The following is a 20675-nucleotide window of genomic DNA, read 5'->3' as shown; positions in this document are numbered from 1 at the left end:
ATATCTAGACAGTGGACCCACGGAAACCATCAGAAAGGGGTCCCAGTAGGCCAGTTAGGGTTGGAGTTGGGCATATTACGCGGGACCTACAGATAGGAGCCAAACACCAGCGGTTCCACGCTCCGAGCTCAGTGCGCCTGCGCAGTGTAGAACTGGCTGCCTACTCAGGCACAGCGGAAGCGCTGGCGCCCCGAGTCACGTGGCCATGGGCGGAGGTGGGGCGGGCCGGGGACGTGCTGCCGCGTCCTCGCTGGCTCACTGGGCGGCGGTGGAGCTTGTGTGAGTCGCTGAGGTTTCTACTGGCTCGGAATTCGACTAGTGTATGCCTGGCTGGATCGTAAGGTCGGCGTCTGCGAGGACGCGGCGTGGAGGGGAACGGCAGCCGGAGACCGGCTGGGCACCCCTTTCGGAAGCTGGACGGTCCCGGCTTCGCGGGTGTCGCCTCTCGGCCAGCGGCGGGGATCATGGCTTCGCTGGCGGACCGAGTACGGGGCAACGGGCGAATAGCTGCTGGGCTCCTGTTTAATCTGCTAGTGTCCATTTGCATCGTGTTCCTCAATAAATGGATCTATGTGCATCACGGCTTTCCCAACATAAGCCTGACCCTGGTGCACTTCATGGTTACTTGGCTGGGCTTGTACATCTGCCAGAAGCTGAACATCTTTGCTCCCAAAACTCTGCCTCCCACCAAACTCCTCCTCCTCGCCCTCAGCTTCTGTGGCTTTGTGGTCTTCACCAACCTCTCTCTGCAGAACAACACCATAGGTACCTACCAGCTGGCCAAGGCCATGACAACGCCGGTGATCATAGCCATCCAGACCTTCTGCTACCAGAAAAGCTTCTCCACAAGGATAAAGCTCACGCTGGTGAGTAACTCCAGCTGTCCGACACACATCCCTAAACACTTACCAACTGGACCCCACCTCCTGGACGTCTTTCTCTCCGGGAAATTTGAATGTACATTGTTTAACCTGCGTCACGCTCTTTCCCATCTTCTTGAATTAAATGAGTCATGTTCTATGAGCATGTGAACTTAGGGTTTATTTGTGAATGCAGGGGTAAGAAAGCCTTTGTTGGGCTCTTAGTCCAGAAGAGTGTGCTAGTGTGGGTTTTAGCAACTACTGTTTAATGGAATCTTCAAATTCTGTGATTGGAAAGAAAAGAAAGCTGTAAAGAGGGGTGCAGTTCAGTGTATCAGGATATCTGTACAAGCTCAAACTGAGAAACCCTTCTCCCCAAGGGAATCAAACCACAGATGATGAATGTGAAAAGGTCTAGAAGAAAATGTCTCAGAATATGTCTGCAAGGACATACTGCAGAGGCATCTGCATCTTTAAATGAAAGGAGATTCAGTAGAATAATATCAGCACTTAGTAACTTTTAATATTTAAGATCTTAATGCTTTTATTGTGACAGTTACATGTTGTTTAGGCATTACTTTTGTGTTCCATTTACTTACCTGTGCATGCATGCATGCAGTAATTTCTTGCAAAACACAATGCATAGACTCATTATTTTACCCCAAATTCAAAATAGAACAAAATGTGAGCATCAAGGGCTGGGGATGTGGCTCAAGCAGTAGTGCGCTTGCCTGACATGCGTGCGGCCTGGGTTCGATCCTCAGCACCACATACAAACAAAGATGTTGTGTCCGCCAATAACTAAAAATAAATAAATAAATATTTAAAAAAAAAATGTGAGCATCAATATGGAATTATAATATTTCACATGTAAGAAAAAGAATGAACAATTTTCACAAGTGAAAAAAAATTATAGATTTGTTGCTTCCCAGATATGTGTTTATGATTATTAGCCTTGTAAGACACTGTGAAAGGAATATTAAATTTGTTTCTTGAATTTAATCTGAACAGAATTTTACCTCTTTTTCTTTACAGATTCCTATAACTTTAGGTGTAATCCTAAATTCTTATTACGATGTGAAGTTTAATTTCCTTGGAATGGTGTTTGCTGCTCTTGGTGTTTTAGTTACATCCCTTTATCAAGTGGTTGGTAATTTTTTTTTCCTTTATGTGCCTTTTTAGCAGATGTCATAAGTTTTGAAGCTGTATCCCAAGGTTTAGAAAATACAGTATAGAGACAATAGACTGTTGGGAAGAAACCATAATTGCATAAATTGACTCAAGGTGAAGAGAAGAAAACAGAGAAACTTGGGTGTGTGATGCTCACCAAATACCTGTTTGTAAGTGTATAATATCCATGCTTAAGAGTGTGAGTTTGGGATGAAGTTATGTTATTTTCTGGGAAATCTTTACAAAACTAGAAGTAAGACTTTATTTTAGTGGGCTGGGGCTGTAGCTCAGTGGCAAAGTGCTTGCCTAGCATGCACGAGGCACTGAGTTCAGTCCTCGGCACCACGTAAAAATTATGAAATCAAAGGCATTCTGTCCATCTACAACTACAAAAAAAAATATTTTAAGATTTTACTTTCTGAATTCATTAGTTATGTTATTATTTACCCTTTAATTTTAAAGTTGCTGTGAAGAAGTGAGTGCACTTCCAGACATCTGAACAGGAAAGGAAATTTTTGCTTTCATAGTTTTTTTTTTTTTGCCTCAAAAATATGTTGCTATATATTGGCTTTTAATAATTTATTTATATCAATTGAGTTTTTTGTAGAAATGGGTATCTCACTTCTTGTTCAAGCACAGTGTCTTGCCTGTGACAGCATTCTTAAAAATTTGTTCATGGATCCATTTACTTTATTACTATAAAATCCCAACAAGGTCATTTTGTTTCTCATATAGTGGTGAAAAAGAACATGGTATAAGGTGCAGTGAAACAGTATTCTCTCTATACTGAAAACCTTGGTTTGGAATTTCTGGGTGTGCCTGCATGGGGAATCAAAGCCAAAATGTGTAACCAATTTTATTTTTTTCACAGACATCCACTGGTTATAAACGGAGGCATTCTTGTTGGGAATGTTAGGAGTTCAGTATTGCAGCCCTAGCATCTTAAATTCTCTGGTAACGATCATTTCAGCAACGTTGTCATGAAAAAATAGTATAGTCACGAATACATTTTTTAGTAGCAGAGAAGCAGTTTAAACGAAAGATGAGACCAGTGTCATGAAAGGATGAAGCACTCACTCAGTTTTGTTACTTGGCTCCATGATATGCTATGTTTTACTACAGAGAATGATCTAAAGAAATTTAGCTTTGTTAATTAAAAAATTGTATTTGGGTACACTTCAGTGAGTTTAAATTTTGTTACTAGGCATAGTGAATATTACTATTTATTTTTATTAAATGCATATTTTGCATTTAACAAAATATGGATTAAATATTCACTAAAATAGCAAGAAGTTGTATCTGTTGAATATTAGAATTTCTTGTACTTACACATAATTTCAATACAGAGTACTCATTATGTCAGTATGACCATTTTTGTTCACAGAAGTTTCAAAGCTACTGTAGATTAGAATCAAGGGTTCTATATCTCTAAGGTAGATATTTGAGATGAGATTGACCAAGAGGGGTTGTAAATGTGCAAATGTTCTATTATCAGTAAATAGTAGAAGTAATATAATGGAATACAAAGATTTTTTTTTTTAAATCCCTTTTAAAGAAATCTGTATCTGCCCATTATATCCCAGTGTGTTCTAAGTTATTTCTTCTTCTACTGCTGGGGTAATTAAAAGGAGTTGAAAGAAGAGTGATGAGCTGTAAACTTCAATTGTACAAAATAGTTGACTCATTCACTCAGCAGACATCTTTTCTGCTTTATATTCATCCTTAAGGATACAAAGATGAGCATCAGCTATAATCCATCACTGTAGAAACATGTGTAGACAGCTGGTCACTTCAGCATGTGAGCCAAGTCTTGAAGAAGACCAAGGAAGAAATGGCAGCCCTCCATCCAGGGTGATGAGGCAAGACCTGAGGGAAAGTTAACAATTTAAATTGAAGGATGCACAGGAATTTTCTCAGCAGTGAAATATAATAGGTCTTTCCTTGAAGTATGTGTGAAAGTACAGAGCCCTTTGGGAGAACCTGATTTGTTTAGTGAGGTTAGACTGTAAGTATACTATGGAAAGAAGAAGCCAAGCAGTGGGTGATACCAGATGGCAGTCTCCTGTCATGCTAAAAAAGTGTCTTCATTCTGCAGGCACCACGTAAAGGAGTTTAGGTAGGGGAGTGGCTTGATCATGCCCTTTGTTTAAGAAAAATCACTGGTGGCAATGAAGGGTACTTAAGGGAAGTGAGAAAGGGTGACAGCAGTTAGGAACCTATCCATGCTTCTAGGGGAAGGCAGGAATGGCCTGGGCCAGGCAATGGGAAGCTGAAAGATACTCCAGAGACCTTTGGGAGGAAGAACCAGTGGGGTCTGATTAAATGTGAAAGTGAGGAAAGTAAGGTGTAGGATCCTTGGGGGAGATGATGGCATTTATTATTGAGGTGACACAAGAGGAGCTCCTTGGTGGAAGGAAGGAAGCAACTTGATTTTAAAGAAATTCCTGCAGGCTAAGTAAAAATGGCCAGAAAGTTGTGGAAGGTGCTAGGGTAAAAATACTCAAGGAAAGCCAGGAGTGTAACTCTTGCTCTGGGTGTGGTAGAGCACTTGCCAATCGTGTGTGAGGCCCTGGGTTCCACGCCAGCACTGTGGGGTGAGTGGGAGGAGTGGGAGGTGAGAGGAAGGAGGTCAGAGCTGAAGACATCAGCAGATGGAAAAAAAGATTAGTCCAGGGTATCCTTTGGATGAGGCCGTCAAAGGAGATGGTGCCCTTTGGGAGGCCATTAGAGGGGTTGTGGACAGAAGCCAGGCTGCACTGCAGTGAGGGACAGCAAGGCCCACCATTCCAGGCAGTCCTGTGGCAGAGGTGGAGGCTGGATGTGAGCCTAGTGAGGCTGGGAAAGGAAAGTTGCATTCTCTACATCCCTCCATGTTTGCTCACTGCTGTGCCCCCAGTAGCTGGCAGCAGAAGAATCAATTCTTTGTCCTTCATATTCACAGATGACTCTTAGTTAAAACTGGCAGGAATATGGCTCAAATTTCCTGCTCTTCTATTTTTGTCTCGCTGAATTTCTATAGACTGAGAATTTATGTAACAAGGTACCCAGACCTACAGGAGAAAAGCTTGTAGAAGTCATTCAAAAGCCTTGCTGTTCTTTCCAGATCTTATTCAGTTTTACTGAGCATTCTTCAAAGCCTCCTTTTCAGTCCTATTTGTGAAGCACTTTGAGGCCTGTTGGGATTTGAGGTTTTATTTCTACTGAATGACAGTATTTGGGGGTTTGTGATTATCCAGTGTACCTGGGTCAAATGGGGCAGCGGGGATACTACCCACAGAAAAGTCATCCAAAGAGAGGAAACTTTCTTCTGCCATTGATTGGATTTTCTGAAGTGACTGAAAAGACCACACACTTTGGCAGCCAACTGGAATAACCAGGGTTAATCTCCTAGACTCTGAACTGCCCTGTGCCCCATCTTCCTTTTAAAATTTTTTATTTGGGCCATTTTTAGGAAGAAATGAGGTCTGTCATTGCATCTATATTCCTGTTTATCCCCTAAATTTCTACTCCTGCCTTAGAAAAAAATCTCTGATGTATATGGTTTCCTATATCCATTTACTTATCCCTGTTTAATAGGATCAGGAAGATAGAAAGGGTTTTTCTTCCTTGTAAAGAATGGAGAGGAAAATAGTTTATCAGAAAATGAATTTGTAGAACTCTTTTCATCTGTGGTAATTAAAGAGCATTCAGATATCCTACTGGTCTTGGAAATCTTGTAGAATAATTAGGAATTTCCTCTCCCCCAGCCTGTACCCCATGTTTCTGTCTGTGTGGCTAGAGTTGCATCGTTGATTAAGTGATGGTTTTCTCTTGTGCCTGACCTGTTTATCTCCTAATTTTCAGTGGGTAGGAGCCAAACAGCATGAATTACAAGTAAATTCAATGCAGCTGCTGTACTACCAGGCTCCAATGTCATCTGCCATGTTGCTGGTTGTTGTGCCCTTCTTTGAGCCAGTGTTTGGAGAGGGAGGAATATTTGGTCCCTGGTCACCTTCTGCTTTGGTAAGTTCTAGCTGTTTCAGTGCCTAAGAAACAGTGTAATAATAATATCTTCGTTTTTAATGTATTTTTTTTAGTTTCAGAGCACTATCTCAAATCCATTCTCATGTTTAATCTTCATAATTACCCTTTTTTAAGGAAGGCAAGGTAAGGATTATTTTCCAGACAACAGAATTGAGGCAGAAAAAGGTAAAGGGACCTTCCAAGGTCCAGCAGCCAGTCAATGGCAAAACCAGGACTACAGTACAGATCTTATGCCTGGTTACTGTTCTGACCATGCCAGATTATAGCCAACAAATAATTTGGGCATTTAATTTTATTGGCTTTCTTTTTATATAAATAGTATGTACTTAGCTGGTTATGGTGTTACTCACCTGTATTCCCAGCAACTCAGGAGGCTTAGGCAGGAGGATTGCAAGTTCAAGGCCATCCTGGGCAACTAAGTGAGACCCTGTTTCAAAAACAAGAGCTAGTGATGTAGTTCAGAGGTAGAGCACTCCTAGGTTTAATCCTCAGTTATATATATATATATATATATATATATATATATATATATATATATATTCATTTATTCAATACTTACAATTNAGGATCGAACCTCGTGCCTCACTTGTGCCAGGCAAGCACTCTACTACTGAACCACAACCCCAGCACCCCCAAGATTTTTTCACATATATAAAAAGTACATGGTTATGTTGTGGATTTTGAACTTATAAAAAAAAATATGGAGAAAGTGGAAGCTCTCTGATGTCCCGCCACACTAAGATATTTAGTTACCATTTTGACAATGACCATTTCACAGGTCTGTCTCTCTGTCTCTCTGTGTCTGTCGGTCGGTCTATCTCTCTTAATTTACACATGTGTATGTGTGTGTGTGTAATTTTATCTAATAGAATCATATCATATGCTGTTTTTATCCTGAATTCCTTTTCCCTGTCCCTCCTATCCATGTACACTTCAATATCCCATTCCCCATGTGTACCCCTAGTGTTCTTTAATATCTTTCTCCTTGTTACATATACCCATTTAAAGATACAGTACAGGGGCTGGAGTTGTGGCTCAGTGGTAGAGCACTTGCCTGGCATGCATGAGGCCCTGGGATCGATCCTCAGCACCACAAATAAATAAATAAATAAATAATCCATTTAGAACTGAAAAATATTTTTAAAAAAAAAAGATACAATACACACATATTGTATTTTTGACAAACGTGGGATCATACAGGTTTCGGAGATTGAACTAGCTGAAGCATGCGCTGTCTTAATGAACTATACCTCCAGCCCCTGCACATGCTTTTCTTAACAATACCATGAAAATCTCTCCAAATTATACTTTTTAGTGTCTGTATAAATAATCCCTTTTAGGTATTCAGTTTTTTTTTTCCTAGTCCTTGACCACTATGAACAACATTTTAATAAACATTCTTATACATGCGTTGTGTGTCCTGATACTTTTTATTTTCCCTCTATGGAATAGAGTCTTAGGAGAATTGGTAGATCAAAAGTATATGTACTTTGAGGACATTTAAGTTAGAAAATATAATCACCATTGTCTTAGTTCAGGCTGCTATTACAAAAATATGGACTGTGTAGCTTAAACAACCAACATTTTTTTCTCACAGTTCTGGAGACTGGAAGTCTGAGGTTAGGGTACCAGCTCAGTTGGGGTCTTGGTAATAAGGCCCTCTGTTTACAGAGGGCAGTCCTCTCCTTACATCCTCACCAGAGGGAAAGAGAGGAGAAGCAAACTCTCTTTTGTCTCTTCTCCTAAGAGCATTAATCCCCTTTGTGAGGATCAGTGAGATGACTTAGTCACCTCCTAATACTATCACAATTCAGATTTCATTATGCAAAGTTTGGGAGGAAACAAACAGTCCATAATACCTTACTTATCAGGAACTTTCACTTCTAACAGCTTTAACCTTTGAAACAGTCAGTAGGAATGTCTTTTTTGTTGGTGGTGTTAACTTACCAAATACTTACTAACCCTTCATCTTTTCCAGGCATTATTCAAGCACTTTGCAAATGTTAACTTATTTACGCTTCATAACTTTGTGAGGTTAATACTAGTATTAACTATTTTTACTCCGGGAAACTAGAGACAAAAGAGTTATTATGTAACTGACCTGAAATCCCACAGTTAATTAGCGGAGGCAGAATTTGAATCCATGCATCTTGACTCTAAAGTCATTTTTCACCTCCTCCCCACTCACAATTCTGGAGATTAAACCCAACCAGGCAAGTGCTATACCCCTGAGCTACACTCTCAGAATCCGTCCCCCGCCCTCCTTTTTTCCTTTTTTTGGAGTTGGGGTCTGCTGTTGCCCAGGCTGTTCGTCAACTTCTGGGCTCAAGCAGTTCTCCTGCTTCAGCCTCCCACATAACTGGGACTATATGCAGTCATCACACAATCTCCATATTCTTGAGTACTCTACTATGCTGTCCCTGAGACCAATAATTGTTTCAAATTCGTATATTTTTGTTATTGTTGTTCTTTTTAGATACACATACAGTAGAGTGTATTCTGACATATTGTACACACATGGAGTATGACTTATTCTAATTAGGATCCCATTCTTATAGTTTTACATGATGTGGAGTTTCACTGGTAGTGTGTTCATATGTGAACATAGGAAAGTTATGACCAATTCATCTACTGTCTTTCCTATTCCTATCCCTTTTCCCTTCCCTTCATTCCCCTTTGTCTAATCCAATGAACTTCTTTTCCCACCCGAATCCCCCTTATGTGTTAGCATCCACATATCAGAGACAACATTGAGCCTTTGGTTTTTTGGAACTGGCTAATTTCATTTAGCACAATAGTCTCTAGTTGTATCAATTTTCCAGCAAATGCCATAATTTCATTCTTCTTTATGATTGAGTAATATTTGTGTGTGTGTGTGTGTAACATTTTCTTTATCCCTTCATCTGTTGCAGGGCACCTATGTTGGTTTCATAGCTTTGCTATTGTCAAATTTATATATTTTGGCATATATACTTGTTCCTAAAGTAGAAATCATTGGACCACCTCTCAAATAATATTCCTTTTACTTTGCAAAAGTCCTACCATCTGGATTATTTGGTCTTCAAATATTGCAGCTTGGACACTTGAAACTAGAAGAGAGGTTTTTCGTGGTAGACCCCTGACAGGTTTTGAAAGAGGAAAACAGCAGGAAGTCCATAAAATGTACAAAGAAACTAAGAGCACAGCAAGCTGAGGCTATGTAATGTAAGGAAAAATCACCTTGGTTCCTTGATGTCCCTAGGGGGCATCGTTGACTCAAAGTACAGCATGTAATGGTCTTTTTAATCATATGCCAAGTCATCAAGAAATAGGTATGTGACATTCTGTGAACCCAGTAAAATTAACAGTGATGCATTTTATGTACGTTTTCTTACTTTTTAGCAGACATCACAAATCAAATTAGGTATTACTGTGTTTACCTAAGTAGGACACAAATTCAACTCCTGGTCCTCTTACAACTACACTGATTTTAAAAGTGATAAAATTTATATGGGACAGAAAGTATCTGCATATACAGCATTTTCCTTGGAACTTAAACTTCTTAATAATTTAAATCATAGCTAATATTTTATCTAAATTCAGAGATAGAAAATGATTTTATGTCTTTTAATTTTTTTTTTAGTTATACTTGGACACAATATTTTTATTTTGTTTATTTATCTTTATGTGGTGCTGAGGATTGAATTCAGTGCCTCATATGTGTGAGGCAAGTGCTCTGTCACTGAGCCACAACCCCAGACCTGATTTTATGCTTTTTAAAATAAATTGGGGGTTCTGGGATTGTGGCTCAGCAGTAGAGCACTCGCCTAGCACATGCAAGGCCCTGGGTTCGATCCTCAGCACCACATAAAAATAAAGATATTGTGTTCAACTACAACTAAAAAATAAATATTAAAAAAAATAATAAAAATAAATAAAGTGGGGAGCTGAGGATATAGCCCAGTTGATAGGGTACTTGCCTCGAATGCACGAGGCCTTGGGTTCAATCCCCAACACCACCAAAAACATAAAATAAAGTGGGGTAAGTTTGAACAAAGCACTGTATATGTATACAGTGGTACAGCCCATTTGTCCCCATCCTCAGCCAAGTTGGTTTCTTCCCTGTCCTGTAAGCATACTCTATACTTACACTTTGACCTATGTTGTCCCTGTGCTTGAACCCTACCCTCTCTTTCTTTAATCTATACATGCTTTTAAGATCCAAAGACTTTTCTGTCTGTCCCATCCCAGAAGGACCTCTCCTGCCTTGAAATTTATGTAGGATCTATTGTCTGTTTGCCTGCTAGTGAAGTAGAACTCAAGACTTGTTTTTTATCTCATGAGCTGCAAGTCTTCTATTGCACTATTATTCTGTGATTAAGAGGCATCATGGCAGAATGGGTTAAAAGCCAGGACTCCAGAACCAGTCTGCCTGCGTTTAAATCTCAGTGCTGCCCTTTACTAGCTCTGTGATCTTAGGATGATTACTTTACCTTTCTGCACTCTGCTCTCTCATCTGTAAATAGGGATACTATTTTTTTCATACCTATTTTATGGCTGCTTATGAGGATTAAATGATTTAATACATGTAAAATATTTAGAACAATTCTGAATACGTAAGTATCATATAAACATAAACTTTGATATCATGTCTTCTAGTTTCTAAGCTCTTTGAGGGCAGGAACTTTGTATATATTATGTTTTTCAGGAGGGTTGAACCAGTTTTATTGATGGCCAATAAATATTATCTTTATTTGAATAAGACTAAAAATGAGCAATTTAATAGAAAAAGATCTAGAAGGTAGATGCCAAAATATTTATAGGTGTGGTAGTTGGGATTGTAAGAATTCCTTATCCTTTTTTTCCTGATTTTTCTACAATACATATATATAATTTTTATAATAAGAACTTATTACACCTGGACATGGTGGTATGTGACTATGTAACTATAGTCCCAGCTGCTAGGGAAGCTGAGGCAGGAGTAGTTTTTGGTACCAAGAATTGAACCCACGGGTGCTTAATTACTGAGCTACATCTCCAGCCCTTTTTATATTTTATTTTGAGACAGGGTCTCGCTAAGTTGTTTAGGGCCTCACTAAATTGCTGAGGCTGGCTTTTAACTCACAATCCTCCTGCCTCAGCCTCCCAAGCCACTGGGATTACAGGCATGAGCCACCACACCTAGCCAGGAGGATTCTTTGAATCCAGGTGTTTGGGCAACACAGCAAGACTGTCTCAAAAAAAATTATTACAAAATATTTCTTCCTTAGATGGATAAGAAAAATGAACCTAAAATTCATATTCAGAGACAGGCTTTATTACAGACTTTTCTGTTGATTCTTGTGGGCAGTTATATTTTTGAATACTATTCATTCATTGTGCTCTTATACTCTTAATTTTTTATTTTATAAAATTTTTTGGTACTTGGAATTTGAGCCAGGGTCACTTTACCACTGAAACCACATCCCCAGCCCTTTTCTTTCTTTCTTTCTTTTTTTTTTTTTTTTGGTACCAGGGATTGAACTCAGGGGCACTCAACTACTGAGCCACATCCCCAGACCTATTTTGTATTTTATTTAGAGACAGGGTCTCACTGAGTTGCTTAGTACCTTGATGTTGCTGAGGCTGGCTTTGAACTCATGATCCTCCTGTCTCAGCCTCCCCTGCGCCATTGCACCTGCCCTTTTCATTTTTTTATTTTGAAATAGTGTCTTGCTGAATTGCCTAGAACATGATTAAGTTATTGACGTTGGCTTGAACTTGCAATCCTCCTGCTTTAGCCTCCCAGGTCGCTGAAATTATAGGCTCTGTGTTTGGCTACTCTCAATTTTTGTAGTCTCCCAAATTGATTCTCTTTTTCTAATCTTTGTTTTTAATGGTTAATATTTGAGGGGTGTTTGTTGTTTTGGTGCTGGAGATTGAACCTGGGCCTTGTGCATGCTAGGCAAGTGCTCCACCACTGAGCTATCTCCCAGCCTGATACTTGAGTTTTTAAAATGCCTAATGAAATGTATTTTTACTTGATTATAGTGCAGTGCTTCACATTAATGATTTTTTTGATTCATTTGTAGCTTATGGTGCTGCTATCTGGAGTAATAGCTTTCATGGTGAACTTATCCATTTATTGGATCATTGGGAACACTTCACCAGTCACGTATCCTTTCAACAATAACTTACAAATGTGTAGTCTTTTATGTTTCCAAAATTCACATTCACTACCTTATTTGAGTCTTATACTAACAATATATGCATGTCCTAAATTGAGTAGTGTTGGTTATTTTTAATCTTTTTCTGTTTATTTCACTACTAGAGTCTTTAGAACTTTAAAGAAATAAGAACTGAGGAAATGAGTTCACTTGCTATAGCATGAATGTTTTTGAATTTTTTTAAGTAATTGGTGACTATTTCTCTTATAAAAATTAACTTAAGAGTACCATTCCTTGTAGATAGTGGACTTAAATATTTGTTGAATGAATAACAGGGTGGAGGCTTGAGTTTCAATTAGTTTTCAGTAATAAAATAGAGGTGTGGTTAACCCATGTAACAAAAGATGTTAATTTTAGACTCCTGGCAGCTGATTTGGCAGTGTGTCTTTGTACTTATTTCGTATGGGTGTGTCTACTGTTTTCAATATTTTAAAAATTTATTTTGAAAATTTATTTTAAAAATGAAGTCATTTGTTGAAGGTCAAATTCAGCTGCCCATTTTCACCATGCAACTTGTCATTCTGTTTCTCTTGTATTTCATTCTGCCCCACTTAGGCAAATGCAAATCCAGATCATAGAAGTAGTTTAGTATTGTTTTATCAGAATATACTGATTTATACAAATGAATAAATACTGAGATATCAACAGAATAAAATAAATAGCAAATTTGCTATCAATAAATAACAATAATTACACTTTTTTAAAAAAACAATCCTTAATAAATATTTATACCAGATACTATTAGATACATTTTGTGTATATTGGTCCATTTAATTCTCACAGCAGCTCTTTAAAGTGCATTCTATTATTTTATTTTACAGACAAGGGAGCAGGTACAGAGAGGTTAAATAACTCATTTAAGGCCACACAGATGAGAAGTGTGATGTCCAGATTTGAACTCATACAGTCTAGTCGCATGTGGACATGTGGATCATGTTGCCAAATCAAGGTACCCAAGAATGTGTCCTAATTAAAGACTTTCCTTCATTCAACAAATATTTATTGAATACCCACTATAAACCACTCATTGACTTAATAAATACTTACATACCAAAGGTCTACTATATGCCAGCCACTGGGGATACAGTAGTGAACCAAACAGATGAAAATCTTTGCCTCCTCAGGCTTAAATTCTAGTTAGGAATACAGACTATATACAGACTATAAAGTTTTTAAATATGCATACACAATGTTGGGTAGTGTTAAGTGCCAAGGAGAAAAGAGAAAGCAGGAAAGTGGATGTGAAATGTTGGGGACAGGGTTGAAGTTTTAGGAAGGGTAGTCAAAAGGCCTCTACAGGAAGGTGATTGAGTAAAGATCTGAAGGAAATGAGGTTGCTCCATGCAGATTGGGAGAGAAGAACATTCCAGGCAGAAGCAACAGCAGGTGAGAGGCCCGAGAAACAGGGATACCTGCATGGAGAAGCATGTGCAGAGGAGGGGATGTGGTGGGCTGAGGGGTAACAGAACCAGACTGAATGGGACCTCCACATAAGGACTATTACTCTGAATGAGCTGGGAAGCCGTCAGAGTTTGAAGCGAGAAGATGACATCAGGGTTGTTGACACTGTGGACTGGACAGTGCTTTGTTGTGGAAGCCTGTCTTGTATGTTGCAGGTTGTTTAGCAGCATGCCAAGTCTCTGCCAGTAGCACACCCAGCCCTCAGTTGTGGCAACCAAAAATGTCTCCAGACATGGCTCATGTGGCAAAATCATCCTGGTTAAGAACCACTGGACTGAAAGAGCTAGGAGAGAAGGGAAACTGACAGGAGGCTACTGCAGTATTCTAATTTAGAAATAATTGTAATTTATTACTAGTGTGGTAGCAGTGGAATGGTGGGAATGATTGGATTTGGGATGTATTTCCAAGTAGAGCCAGTGTGTTTTGCTGACCAGTTGGATGTGGAGAATGAGGAAACAAGGTTGACTTACATGGTTTTGGATGATATGAAGGTGGCTGAGACAGGACAGCTCAGAGGATGCTTGAGATGAGGAAAATGGTCACGTGCTTAATTTTGGATAAACTGAGGGTTCAAGGAAAAAGTCTCAGCCAGGGGTATTTCACATAGTTGGAGTGCATAGGTGCCTGGTTGAGACTACTAAGCAAACAAGTAGAAAAACATGTCCAAAGATTGAATCCCAGGGCACTACAGTGTTTAATGAGAGGAACTAGGTGGAAGGAAGGAGAGTGGCAAAGGACAAGAGGTTAACTACTGGGTCAGTTGTCACTGACAGGTCAAGTACACAGAAGGCTAATAATGGATCAGTGGGCTTACTGAAGTGGAGGACACTGGCAGGGGCATTCTGGGTAGTGGGTGCAAAGCCTGACTGCAGCAGAGTGGAGGATTGAGAGAGGAAAGGAAGAATTAGAAATACCAGAGATAGACTGTGTGCTTGTGCTTTCTCTCCCTCTCTCTCTCTTCCAATTTATAAAGAGCGACACTGAAGAGTTTAAGTTTGTCTTCCCTTTATAAATATTTTTAACATATCATGAACTGGTTAAGAGAGGCTGGGGGAGTAAAGAAATTTAAAACTAAAGCATTGGAGCCAGCACATGGATTTTATATGAATGACTTGGAAAAACCTTAATTCCACTGTAAGTTACTGGCAGTATACTAGATCAGAGCATGGACTTGGAGTTAAAGAGATTCATCTGTGTTTGGATGCTGACTCTGCCACTTAAGCTCTTTGATCTCAAGCAAGATACTTAAAGTCCCTGCACCTCTGCAATTGTAAAATGGGGAGTGGGAGTGCAGTGAAGGGAAATGTGCGCAATAGGTGTTAACGTAAAATGCCTAGTGTGGCATGGTTGGCATATAGTATCACTCCCTCCTGCCCTTTTTCCTCCTAGCCTTAAGCATACTGAAAGTGTTTACAAGGAGTTGGCTCCTTGGCACCTTCCACATCTCACCTCATTTGCCAGGGAAAGTTTATTAGAAATGCCACTATGCAACATAACCATAAAAATGTTGTACAAAAGATCCTCTCTGTACCTTGTTCTAAATTTCATTCCTAACTTTGTATTTTAGCCCTTTGCTCTTTGAAAAGGTCAACAGGAACAGATGAGAAAGTCTTGTGTGTGTGTGTGTGTGTGTGTGTGTTCCTTAGGACCTGCTCAGAAAAGCACGGTGTCACCATCTTGTCATTTTTAAGTTGCTAAAACCTACCTGAAGAAACTAGAACTGACCCAGCACTTCACTAAAGTTCCTTAGATAAGTGCTGCTGTTTAGTCTGGGTTTCGTGGCATTGTTTCCAGCCACCGGACGCCTTTGTTGTGTGTATGTGCCTAATATCTAGCTTATTACTCCTTTTTATCCTTATCCAAAAACCTCAGCTACAACATGTTTGGACACTTCAAGTTCTGCATTACATTATGTGGAGGATATGTTTTATTTAAAGATCCACTATCAATTAATCAGGGTCTTGGCATTTTATGTACATTATTTGGCATTCTTGCCTATACCCACTTTAAACTCAGTGAACAGGAGGGAAGTAAAAGTAAACTGGTACAACGTCCTTAAGATTTTGTGGAGAAAAGAAAATCGCCCCCAAGAAGACAAAGAACACTCAAAGTGTGGAAGTTACTTTCAAAAAAGAAAAAAAGAATTACAGTGCAAAATTCATGGAGTGGTTTACAAAAAGCAATACAAATTTTATTCATCGGTATGACTTTTTTTAGTACCTTTCTTTTGAACTTAATTTTCTAAAACCAAAATGGCTTATGCTTCTTTTCAAAGATGATTATGTGGAATATATAGAATGGTTTGGTTATACCAAATAGATGAAAATTAAATTTTTGTAATGATGACAAAGGAATTTGTATTCCAGCACTGCAGACCTTCTGTGGCTTTTCAGTGTTCATGCTCTTCTGAGGAAGGACACATTGGACTCCTCTACTTGCTAGTAGATGTTTTCCCAATGTGAGATTTATTGTAATTTTGGTCAGAGGGCTTAAGAGGTTCTGGGGATCAAACCAGTGCCTCATACTTGCTAGACAAGTGCTGCACCGCTGAGCTACATCCCCAGCCCAGTCCTCAAATTAGAACTTAAATCTAGCATTTCTGTTTTAATTGACTTAGTGTAACATTTTAATTACTTCATTTCTGGAAATGAAGTGTTTATAGAAAGCAAAATATAATGGAGAAAATGACAATAAAACCAAATCAAGTTATAAAAGTACTTCTTTTCTAGTAGAAAACTGATAAAAGAAGTCATGTATTTTCAGGCCAGAAATATGTGCCTATAGGCATGGCTACACAAGAGGCTATAGCAGGAGGGTCATTTGAGCACAGGAATTTGAGGCCAGCTATGACAACATTGGGAGACTGTATCTTTAAAAAAAAAAAAAGAAAGAAAAAAAAGGGGCATACATTAAGGAAACTTATCTTCTCTAGTTTTTGAACTTTCAGTAAACTCTAGAAATTATTGTGGAATTAAAAAAAATTAATAATAGGACTGGGGCTGTAGCTTGGTGGTCAAGCATTTGCCTTGCATGTGTGAGACACTGGGTTTGATCCTCAGCACCACATAAAAATGAATAATTTTTATAGAAATATTGTGTCCATCTACAACTAAAGAAAACTTAAAAAAATAATAATAAAACCCATATTTAAATGGCTCAAATAAAAGATTATAGGCTCCCTTTAGTCTACAGAAAGCCCTGGGTTCAATCCACACACACACACAGGGAAAAAAAAAAAAAAATCACAGAACTGAGTAGTTTTCCTGATAACTGCTGCCGAGGCCTCGTTGAGCATTTATTTCATATTGGTAATTTCATAACACCACCTCACTCCCTATCTCCTACATAAGTAGCAGCCATGGAACTTTGTTCATTGAAAATTTGGAGTGAATTATGTCCTGCCTCTAATATGACCAAGTTTCATTTTTATGCAGCAAGTGAGGATAAATGCTATTTAAATACTAGGCACAAACTAGTGAAAATATGAGGAAAGATTTTAAAGAAAAATAGTTAATATTTAGTTCTTTTTCTAAAGGAATACTTTTTAAAATTCAGGTATTGAGGAAATATATGATTTCCACTTGAACAAATATAGTGCCACATACTTAATTATGAAGTGTATTCCTGCCTTCCAGGGTCTTGACATTTGAGCATTAAAAGCAGTTGTCGATGATCTCACAATAAATTGAGATAGATCATTCTTCTTATAATAAATAATTCTTTTTCTAAACATTATTTATAAATTTTCTGTGAGAAGGTAACTTTAAGACAAAGAGTACATGTGTACAGTATACCTTCAGTAAGATGATAAATTTTATGTTAATGTTTTTACTACAACAAAAAATACAGATTTTTCGGATTATTTTTTCTTGGTCCATTCAGAATAAAAAACCTCACCGAAAACTTACTTTGAAAAGTTTCTGTTGATCTGTTGTATGATTAGAATATGTGGTGTTCTGTTTTTGTCTTAAATATCTTTTGGCTTTCCTCATTTTACAGATATATTTTATTGTGCTAAGAAGTACAGAGCACTTCAATCGTTACCACATGAACCTTGGGTATTATATTTGTCTAAGAAGTGTTCTCATTGTGGGTTTTTTTTTTTTTTTTAAAGAGAGAGAGAGAATTTTTTTTAATGTTTTTTATTTTTTAGTTCTCGGCAGACACAACATCTCTGTATGTGGTGCTGAGGATCGAACCCGGGCCGCACGCATGCCAGGCGAGCGCGCTACCGCTTGAGCCACATCCCCAGCCCAGTCATTGTGGGTTTAAATGAACATAAATTATATCCCAAAAGATGAAGAAAAGTATTTTATTACAGTGAGGAATATTTAATTTCTGGGCACTAAGAACAACTGAATTTTGATATATGCCAAGTACAAGTTTTTTATCTACAAATAAATTGGGAACAGAGTAAATGTGTGAGGTTGTAATAAATGGTGTTGGTAGGAATGCAGTGACAAAGAGCACAAAAGGTGAAGGATACGTGTATATAAATGAATAAAATATGTACCACTAGAACTAGAGTTTGATATACGTGTTTGCCCTGAAGATGATCGTCATATTGAAAAAAATCCTGGGAAAAAATGCTCTAAATGATAGGGGCCAACCACAGAGACAGACCAAAGACACAAGAGGAAGCCTGCTAATATATATACATATATATATATATATGTTTGTGTGTGTGTGTATATATATACATTTTTTTTTTTTTTGTACCTGGGATTGAACTCAGGGGCACTCAACCACTGAGCAATATCCCCAGCCCTATTCTGTATTTTATTCAGAGACAGGGTCTCACTGAGTTGCTAAGTGCCTTACTTTTGCTGAGGCTGGCTTTGAACTTGCAATCCTCCTGTCTCAGCCTCCCAAGCTGCTGGGATTACAGGCGTACACCACTGTACCTGGCTGCAGCCCGCTATCCTTTTGTTACCAGTGTTACTGAACTTAATTTTTACCCTATGTTAAATGCCTAAACTTCAAGTTTCACCTGTTAAAAATAAGGAGCGCCTCTTGTTTTCACATTTGTCTTGGATTTTAGAGTCAGCTGAAGATTAACATCTCTGTACACATAGGGCAATGCCAGTCTGTTCAACCTCCAGATGTGCAGATGCCAGTGAAGCCAAATTCCACCTCCCTTGTAAAATAACATGAAGGACAGATCTTTCTTTGTGTAAGCAAACTCTCACATGTTTCATTTCTTTTTAGACAAAAAATGTTTTTCATGGTGGTAGTGGGGATCAAACCCAGGGCTTCAAGCCCAGCTTAGCGGTAAGCATTCTACCACTGAAATGTACCCCAGCATCCCTAGTCCTTTCTTGTTTCAGTTCTTAAGGTACTTTTCAAATCTTACAGTATTTAAATTATGGAAGCCTTAAAATTTATTTCAAAGGAACAGCATTGATCAAGCACCCCACATTCATTCCATAAATAAATAGTTGGCGGGTAGATGAATATGCAAGAAATTACCATTTCCCATTGTTTATTTAAGAGCAGATTACATTAATTAGAAAGATTTTGTTTGAATCTTTTAATACCTATTTTTATGTGCATTTTTTATTCATAGATTGTATTTTAAGAAAGTATGTGACAGAAACAAAGTATGTAAAATAATGTGACTTGTCATTTAATTTCTTTAGAAGACATGATTTCTTTTTATTTTTCAAAGTTGCTTTATAGTTCATATGAAATTATTACTTGATGGATTATTTATGGGTATTTAGAGAATATTTTTGCTGTGCTATTTTAAATTAGAAAACAGCACATCAGGGGCTGGGATTGTGGCTCAGTGGTAGAGTGCTCGCCTACCATGCATGAGGCACTGGGTTTCATCCTTACAACACCCATAAATGTAAAATAAAGATATTGTTTTCACTTTAAACTAAAAAATAAATACTAAAAAAGAAAAAGAAAACAACACATCAACCAAACCATACTGATCTACATTTTTCTATTTAAATAAAAATATCTCATAAATACTATGCATTCCGCAAGAACAAATATGCATATTTATTTAATCAGCTAGCACTGTGGATTTGTTTTTCTTTTTAGAGGAGGAAAGTTTATTTGGGGCTCATAGTTTCAGAGATCTCAGTTCATAAATGGCCAACTCCATTGCTCTTGGCCTGAGGTTAGACAAAACATCATGGCAGAAGGGCATGATCGAGGAAAGCCGCTCAGGATACAGCAAAAAGAAAGCAAAGAGAGCGAGCTCCACTCACCAGGGACATAATATAAATCCCAAAGGCACATCCCAGTGACCTACCTTCTTCAGCCACTCCCCACATTACCTACAGTTAATGCCCAGTTAATAAATTATCAGTGGATTAATGCACTGAATGGTTTTAAATTATTAGAACTTAATCATTTTACCACTCAACTTTTTTGCATTGTTTCACACATGAGCTTTTGGGGAACACTTAATATCTAAACCATAACATTCTGCCCCTGACTGCCAGATGCTCATGCACATCTCAAAATGCACAAACACATTTACTCCATTTTAAAAAGTTCTCGTAGTTTTACCAGTTCCAGGATTGCCCAAAAGTCCAAGTCCAAAATCTCATCTGAGACTCAAGGCAAACTCTTAAATATTTTCCCCTATGAAACTCAAAAGTGAGTTACATGTATCCAATATATAAAGGCACCGAGTAAACTTTTCTATTGCATAAAGAAAAAATAGGGGCATAGAAGAGATGGGACCAAAGCAAGACCAAAACTCAGCTGAGCAACTATAGTTCCACATTCAGCATCTGGGGCACATGCATCATGATGTTCTCTCCGAAGGGTTTGTAAAGCTCTGTCCGTATGGGCATGCTGGTTGCAGCCCAAATGGCCTCTCTCTTTGCTCGTTTCTACTTGATTCCTGAAGCTTTCCTCAGTAGACATCCCATAAAACTGGCCTCTCTTAATCTTGGGGTCTCTACTGTGGCTTTGGCTTCCTTCTCACATCTTCACACCTTGCCCTCTTAAGGGC

At 38.4% G+C, this 20675-nt stretch overlaps 1 protein-coding gene across 4 annotated transcripts; it reads left to right on the top strand.

Annotated features, from left to right (window-relative positions):
- The first annotated feature begins 212 nt into the window (after positions 1–212).
- On the top strand, positions 213–19680 carry Slc35e3 (solute carrier family 35 member E3). 4 transcript variants are annotated; one of them, XR_007348470.1, is made up of 6 exons: positions 222–866; positions 1896–2006; positions 5874–6032; positions 12104–12186; positions 15572–15900; positions 18775–19680. XR_007348470.1 is itself a non-coding variant. In XM_015483036.2 (5 exons), the coding sequence occupies exons 1-5, from the start codon at positions 465–467 to the stop codon at positions 14918–14920; spliced, it is 837 nt and encodes a 278-aa protein (XP_015338522.1). In that variant the 5' UTR covers positions 213–464; the 3' UTR covers positions 14921–15565. The 4 variants fall into 4 exon arrangements, 3 of the variants coding, with proteins under 3 accessions (XP_015338522.1, XP_048661305.1, XP_015338523.1); XM_015483036.2 differs by lacking the exons at positions 15572–15900; positions 18775–19680 and adding an exon at positions 14839–15565 and having other exon boundaries at positions 213–866; XM_015483037.2 differs by lacking the exon at positions 18775–19680 and having other exon boundaries at positions 15572–17606.
- The last annotated feature ends 995 nt before the right edge of the window (positions 19681–20675 follow it).

This window comes from Marmota marmota, unplaced genomic scaffold, assembly GCF_001458135.2.
Source record: "Marmota marmota marmota unplaced genomic scaffold, marMar, whole genome shotgun sequence".
In the NCBI taxonomy this organism is placed as follows: Eukaryota; Metazoa; Chordata; class Mammalia; order Rodentia; family Sciuridae; genus Marmota; species Marmota marmota.
This window is presented reverse-complemented; position numbering and strand designations above follow the sequence as displayed.

Bases quoted from the DNA above. Each gene is read 5' to 3' on its own strand.
- Slc35e3 (XM_015483037.2), top strand. From the start codon at position 465: ATGGCTTCGCTGGCGGACCGAGTACGGGGCAACGGGCGAATAGCTGCT. The intron at 867-1,895 runs GTGAGTAACTCC...TTTTCTTTACAG, and splicing joins CAAGGATAAAGCTCACGCTG to ATTCCTATAACTTTAGGTGT. The intron at 6,033-12,103 runs GTAAGTTCTAGC...ATTCATTTGTAG, and splicing joins CCTGGTCACCTTCTGCTTTG to CTTATGGTGCTGCTATCTGG.